General features: G+C 37.5%; 2 protein-coding genes across 2 annotated transcripts in view; one reads left to right on the plus strand and one right to left on the minus strand.

Moving 5' to 3' along the window:
* The window catches only part of LOC587941 (ribosome-recycling factor, mitochondrial), a 24,286-nt gene extending 21,320 nt beyond the window's left edge, over nt 1-2,966 (minus strand). The window contains exon 1 of the mRNA XM_030997693.1: nt 2,818-2,966. The gene's annotated coding sequence lies outside the window, so the exon portion shown is untranslated. The remainder of the gene's footprint in view (nt 1-2,817) is intronic.
* Nucleotides 1-6,661, plus strand: part of LOC115929148 (N(G),N(G)-dimethylarginine dimethylaminohydrolase 1-like) — a 14,924-nt gene extending 8,263 nt beyond the window's left edge. The window contains exon 2 of the mRNA XM_030997485.1: nt 6,512-6,661. Coding sequence (XP_030853345.1) covers nt 6,512-6,661 — 150 coding nt within the window. The remainder of the gene's footprint in view (nt 1-6,511) is intronic.
* The last annotated feature ends 1,141 nt before the right edge of the window (nt 6,662-7,802 follow it).

Raw genomic sequence — 7,802 nt, forward strand, 5'->3', positions numbered from 1 at the left:
AAAAAACCAATGGTCAATAATTCTAACAAGGATAGCAAAAAGGTCAATGCATTGATTTTCAACATGCAAAATTGCTAAGAGTGTTCTCCCTATCCATTCCCTTTAGATGCTTGAGGCCATTTCACTCTGACTCACATTACATACACACAAAACTCAGATAAACAAATTCCCGCTGAGATTTTTGTTTTTAAAGAAGAAACTGTGTACCGGTATACCAACCTTGTGAAGTCCTGATGGTCAGGGTGCTAGTGTAGTCTTTCTTCAATGCATCAATAGCATTCTGCATATTTTCCTTCACATCATTTAAATCCAGTATATCATCATCTACAGACATTTCAACCACAACTTTAGGTTTGTGCTTTTTACCTGGAGAGAGAGACAGAGAGAGTATCAAAGGCTTGACAATGGAAGATGTTGTCATTGTTAGATCACCATTCAAGGAAGTACTCTTTTACTGTTATACTGGCTTAAATCAACTTGACATTGGAATAAGCATGTTATATCTCACAATGAATTCAGCAAGGGTAGAGAGATTACTTGCATAAAAACAACAGCACCATTTGGAAGGGCAATATATCAAATGTTTAGCTTGCAAGGGGTGAATTTGTATCTCAACCCTTCTGACAGAATTCTGATAAAGAAAATGCATCCACATTTTAATATGCCATCAGAGTTTTTGCTAGGCCAAGTGGAAAATGTTGAAAACAAATTATTAAGTTTTAACAGCTAATTGATCACATAATTAACTGGAAATTCAGGTACTTCCCATCAACAACAAAAAATGAACCAGTACCAATAATGGAAGTGGCATGGACAGGGACATATATTTCATTTCTAATGGTAGATAGAAATAAATAACAACCTTTCTTTGCATGATGAAGGACAGAAGTGTGAAGAGATGAGGTTTGTTGTACTAAGAACAATCTTTGCCATGGAAGATCTTGCACTGTATTGCCACAGGTTGATGCATTATAGTTTCTTGTAGTATTCCTGATGATCATCCATAGAGCATATCTTGATGTGAACAGTGAGGCCATAACTACAAAACTCTGAAAGAAATCAACAATAACACAAACCTTACATAAAATAATCATGAAGTATAATTAAACAGAGGAGAGACAAAGAAGGAAGACAATAAAACTCCATTTAATACTCTCGCCTCTAATTAGAGGCCATGTAAATTAGCATTTATCATTTACTGAGAGTCACCAAAGCGATCTAGTATGATGCAGGACCATAAACTACGCACTTAGTTTTCAAAGTATGAAATTCATCTAAATCTAATTAAGGATTTTAGGATAATTTATTCTCTTTATTTTGGTCCAATATTTTCTGAAGTTGAGTTGTGGTTAAAAATCATTATCGACAAATAACTTTAAAAATTCAAGCCGTTTTCGATGCCAGTGTAAACATTTAAAAGATCAATAAAGATACAAATGGCAGAAATTGCATGAAATTAACGAATGCAAATATTACTAGAAGTCTTGGGCAAATCTCACTGATATTCTCGTTGCTCAGGCAGCAGTTTCGTGAAATGCCCATGTCACATTGTTTACAGAGTGTGTAGCTTAGCCTTATGATGGACCCTTTTTGGTGACTTGGTCATAGTCAGAAACCTTCATGACACTGTATTTTTTGTAGGAGTGCAGGTAGTTCTAGTCCAATTTAATGAGTTTCTGCTATGTCTGACACGTATTTTCTCCAAACCAAGAATAATAGGTCTTTCCTTTGCATTAACAGCATCAACGCCAATGCCAATGTTTTAAATTTTAGCAAAAGTGCACGCCCAGTGCAAAGCTGAAAGTGCATGCCATAGGAATCACCCATAAGTTACTAAGCCCCATTCCTGCAGACTTGCGCCGACTCCGGAATATGCTGAACCAAGATCAACAAAAGACATTACTGTAGAGTAGTGTTAACTGTTACTGTACTTATAATTATAGTTATAGTACTAGTGAGTACTCCAGCAAAGCATAGAGTCAATGCTAAAGCGTATTGACCTCTAGCGCTGTACTACGTGCTGAGATCCTGCAATTACACATAATACACACACTGCACACAATTGCACACTAGTAATGCATACAATGAATAAAAAGTGGCTGATCGACAAGTTTGACAGTAGACTCTCGATTTGAATTTTCAAAATATTCTTTCTAACATCGGTAAGTTGAAAAGATTGTATTTACTGCTATTTATGGAGGACGAGGTTTCATCAATTATCACTAAAAAAGTACTGATTTTGAGTGAACTCAGTTGAGTTTTGTACAGTAACAGTGGTGTTTGAAATGTTGAGAATCAATAGAACAGTTTTTAATACACAGCCAGGATTATTGCACCATGCACACACTCATCAGTCTGCAAGAATCTTCAACTGTAAATGAGGTAGACAGACTGAGAAGTATTATTAGACTACTACAACTTAACCCAATTAAGGCCAAACTAGTAAAACTAGAAGAACTGTAGACTTCTAGTGTTACCAAAGAAATGACACTGAATTTAGAGGACATCAGTCTTCAGCCTTTCCAAATAAACTGCGTAACTACCACCCCCCCCCCCCCCCCCCCATCACACTGTGAATCAACGGGCCTCAGCGGCGCGGAAAACCTCGACCTCGCCCTCGCCCAAGCACAGGCGCCCAGCTCAGGCACAGCATTGCGGGAGCGGAGAGTTCGTGCTGCGTTCAACAACTAACTTAAAATACGGATGTGGGACTGAACGAATGTGTGATTAGGTCAGAACTAAGGCTAATCCAGTGTTTTTCCAGTCTAGCCTTCCAATAAAATAACTATAACTATACCAACTATAAAAGCTACTCACAGGATCTGGTCTGTTGTATTTCCCAACATATATATCGGTACCTAGCTATGTAAATCAGAAATCAATTTCACTCCTTGAGTCTTGACCATCGAAATCGAAATTGGTTTGAGTTCGTTGGTCTTGACGTGACGCGACGAAACCAAGACTCAAGAGGAACTTAAATTTCTAATGTAATTCGACTATTCGAGGATACCGTAAATTCAGCAAAATTTTTGGCGACAATAGTCAAATTACTGACTAATCGCCAATAACTAAAAACACAACAACAACAAAATAGTATATTATTATATAGTGCTTACGATATTATTTTTCGATACTAGACCTATATATAGACTAAAACGAAATAAATATATTTTTTAAAAATACAAAAATGAGAGATATAACACGTGCCGTAAAGTATTTTGGTAACAATAGTCAAATTACTGACTAATCGCCAATAAACCAAAACACAACAACAAAAATGTCGAGTTGTATTAAAAAGAGAGAGAGCGAGGGAGAGAGAGAGAGAGAGAGAGATAGAGGGAGAGAGAGAGAGAAGAAGGGAAAGAGGAGAGAAAGAGAGAGGAAGAAGAAAAGAAAAGGGAAGAAGGAGATGGGGGAGGGCCGAAAGGAGTAATTGCCCCCCCCCCCCCCCCCCCAGCAAAAAAAAAAAGAGAAGGAATTAGGCCGGAAAGTAAAAGGAAAAGAAGCGATAAGGAAAAAAAGAGGAAGAAGAAAAAAAGAATGGGGAGATCAGTTGCGATTAATCCCGCCAACAACGTGTGATATATCTCTGATATAACGGTAGAGCCGGGAAATTAATATCTTTGACAGTTTGTGGGGGGGGGGGGGGTATATTAGTGAGTGCTCCTTTTGCATTAACAACAGAATGAAAAACTTTTATCCTGGAGATTCTCACCATATCTACTCATTTAAAGAGTAGGCCTAGAGGAGTTGATATTCGTAGAGTGGATTCCTGGGCATTGTGGAATCCAAGGGACTTATAGGTGGCGGATTTCCACGCAAAGGCCCGCGCATTACTGAAGAAAATATATAAATCAATAGTAATCTAACTTTGTTAGAGATGAAAAGCTTACTGATAAGTCCCAAACTCCTTTGGCAAGAGGTGGAATAATCACAAACTCTCATTTGAGAACATTCAATACTGAGATGTTAACAAACAATATTTATGTTCATATAGAGAGGCGATTACATGCGGCAACAATCATCCATCGCCTTCGCTTTGGAGTCTTTAGATTTTTAACAGGATCTTTCTTAATAATAATAATAAAAACGTTACTTATAAAGCGCTTACCACCGAAGTCTCTAAGCGCTATACACACAAAATAGACTGATATACAATTACAACTTATACAAAACTAAAAATGCAAATAAACCTACAAATAACAATACATATGGAATACACATCAAAGTGAACAGAGATAATTAATCATCGAACGCAATTTTGAATAAATGTGTCTTGAGACTAGTTTTGAATAGGTTAATGGTTTGACAGTTTTTTACATTTAAAGGTAATTTGTTCCAAAGTTCAGCAGAAGCTTTGCGAAAGGAGCGATTACCATAAGAGAGAGTTGACACAGAAGTAGATACGAGGTTTAATTGTGAAGATGACCGTAAATTGCGTGAGGGTTTGTATTCCTCGATTAATTCTTGCAGATAAATTGGTGCCAATTCATGAATGCATTTATAAGTTAAAACTAAGATTTTGTACATAATGCGGTACGTCACCGGCAACCAATGCAATTCGCGAAGTACTGGGGTGATGTGTTCACAAGAACGTGTGCGTGTTACAAGCCTGGCAGCAGAGTTTTGGATTCTCTGGAGTTTTGCAATGTGCGACTCCGGAAGGCCATAAAGAAGGCTGTTGCATTGATCAATACGGCATGTAATAAATGCATGTATAAGCGTTTCGGTAGATTTTTTATCAAGAAAATTTCTAATACCACCTATCTTGTACAAGGCATATGAAGCTGAGCGACAAATATTTTTTATATAATCATCCATCCTAAGATCATTTTCAAAGATGACACCAAGGTTACGTGCACTTTTGACAGGTTGTATCGGAACATTAGCAATTTCGACAGATGGTAAATGGGAGGACTTTCTGAATCGAGATGTTACATGTATAACCTCGGTTTTATCCTCATTTAACTTCAAATCATTAGCAGTGGACCAAGCTTTGATATCATTTATACATCTTTCAAGTTTAGTAATAACAGAATGGTCGGAATCACGTTTCAAAACAACATAAACTTGGGTGTCATCTGCATATATCATTCGGCCTAAACCATGCGCTTCAATAATATCTTCAAGTGGTGCAGTGTACAGAGTAAATGATAAAGGGCCGATGACGGATCCCTGAGGAACACCTTCAAGTGGAACATGAGGTTTGGATAATGAGTCATTAATGACAATAGATTGTGAACGATTCATAAAGTAGGTTTTAAACCAATTCAAGGCAGTACCTGATACACCATATCTATTACGTAAGCGATCAAGAAAAACATCATGACTGATAGTATCGAAAGCCGCAGAATAGTCTAAAAGTATTAAAACAGCTTCATCACCTTGGTCCACAGCTAACAACAAATCATTATATACACGTAAAAGAGCAGTTTCAACGCTATGAGAAGATCTATAAGCAGATTGCATTTTACTACACAGATTGTTTGATGATAGATAGCCCTGAATTTGAGAAGCACAAGCACGTTCAATTGTTTTAGCAAGAAACTTAAGGTTGGCAACAGGCCGATAGTTTTTCAAAATTTCACAATCCAAATTTGGTTTCTTCAAAAGAGGAGTGATTTGTGCCGATTTCAAAACATCAGGAAATTGACCACTTTGAATAGACATGTTTATAATTTTGGTAATGACTGGTAAAAGCTCATCTAAACAGTTCTTAAGCAGCCATGTCGGCATCGGATCGAGACTACATGAAGTTGATGGAGATTTCATTATTATAACTCTGACAGTATTTTCTGATACTGGTGAGAATTCAGGAAATGAAGAATTGCATGAATCAAGCATGGATATGGAAACATCCGTTTTTGATGAATCCTTAAGAACATTTTTGATACTCCGAATTTTGTCTGTAAAAAAAGTCAGAAAAACGTTCAGCAAGTGAAAGATCAGAATCGCCAGAAGGTAACACCTTGGGTACTTTTGGTGTGCACAATTTGTTGACTTTTTGAAATAGCTGCTTTGAATTACAACCTTCAAATTGTTTTGAATGATGGTTTTGTTTAGATTGTTTGATCATGCGATTATATTCATAACATTGGTTTTTGAAAATTTGTCTGTCAACTTCTAATTTAGAAGCAATCCAACGTCGCTCAAGGCGTCGTAAGATCCGTTTCATTTCATGTAATTTTTCATTGAACCAAGGTGCGTTAGGACGACACCTGATTGTGCGAGTTATTAAAGGTGCGTGCTTGTCTTTAAGGTCATTTAGAACAGAGTCATATTGACAAACCAAGTTGTCCAATTCAGATGCGGGAGATTTATACAGAGGTGAATTTAATATATCAGTGCGAAAGACATTAATATCAATATCGCGAAATTTACGGAAAGAGATTTTGATTTTTGCTGGTTTGGGTCGCGCAATATTCAAATTACATATCACAGCAGAATGATCAGACGGCAAATAACTGGTAGTATTTAAATTTGAGACAAAGTTATCAGTATTTCGAGTTAGGATGAGATCAAGAGTGTGTCCATCTTTGTGGGTGGGTCCAGTTACATATTGAGTAAGTCCAGCGGCGGTTATGAGATCTGTAAAAATAGTAGCCTCCCTATCAGTCGAGTCATCTACATGAAAGTTGAAGTCTCCGGCGATGAGAAGTAAACCAGGTACAGATGCAATATCCTCCAAGAAGGTGCCGAACTCACGAAAGAAAATCGGTGCCAAATGCTGCTTATCTTTTGTTGTTTGAGGCCGATAAAGAATGATGAGGCGAAGAGGTTTTTGAGAGTTAGATGATACAGCTAAATCAATATATTCAAAAGAATTGAATGATTGAAGTTCGGTTTTGTGAATTTTGAAGGTAGAACGAAGAAGCACACATACACCACCACCTTCCCTTCCAATACGTGGGATGTGATGTATGTCATAATTTGGGAGAGTTGTGATAAGATCGGCAATGGGTGGGTCATCACGATAAGTACCTGTCAACCAGGTCTCTGTGACACATAAAATGTCAAGTTCATGAGTTAAAACAAGTTCCGATAAAATTGGAATTTTATTCTTAATGGATCTTGCATTCCATAATGCAAAGTTAACTGTGGGTGAAGACGTGGATGCGAACGGGAGATTGGATGCGACAGGGAGATTGGGTATTTGTTTCAGTCTTCGACGTCCACCCTTTTTTCCCTGTGACTGCGACTACGTTTGGACTGTTTCTGAAATGTTCCAATTCCCAGAGATTCGATGTGATCCATAACAAAAGGCTGCAAGGCATATTGTGAACAAATAGCCTGTGGGGTACATTTTAATTTTAAAAGTTCATCACGGTGATAGGAAATAGGAGTTAAGTAGGTTGATCGATGCTCATTTTCAGTCTGGGGACCAGGATTAGGATTGATATCACCAGATATCAATAATTGCAGTTGGAAAGTTGATGATGAGTTAGAATAATAGGGAACACGTTGAGACAAATATTTCTGATGATGAAGATGTTTTCCAAATGATTCACTCGTTTTTACATAAATTAAAGTGGTAGTCTCAACATTAGATGAATCACCACAGGGAACACCTCCACTTAGAAAAAAGAGGAGGAATAGCAAGATAAGTGGTTCCATTGTTCTAGTAGCAGAATGTGCAACTCCCTTGTGAATTTGGACATAAAAGTTCAAAAGGTCAAGCTGACCGCACAGGAGGAATGAAGATTCAACAGTGAAATTGAAGACTGCCAGCCTCCATAGGTAATGACAGATTTATTGATGAAGCAGTAGAATGTGAGATGACTGTGCTAGCACATTGCACAGGA

This window comes from Strongylocentrotus purpuratus, unplaced genomic scaffold, assembly GCF_000002235.5.
Source record: "Strongylocentrotus purpuratus isolate Spur 01 unplaced genomic scaffold, Spur_5.0 spur5_scaffold_4, whole genome shotgun sequence".
NCBI classification, from domain to species: Eukaryota; Metazoa; Echinodermata; class Echinoidea; order Camarodonta; family Strongylocentrotidae; genus Strongylocentrotus; species Strongylocentrotus purpuratus.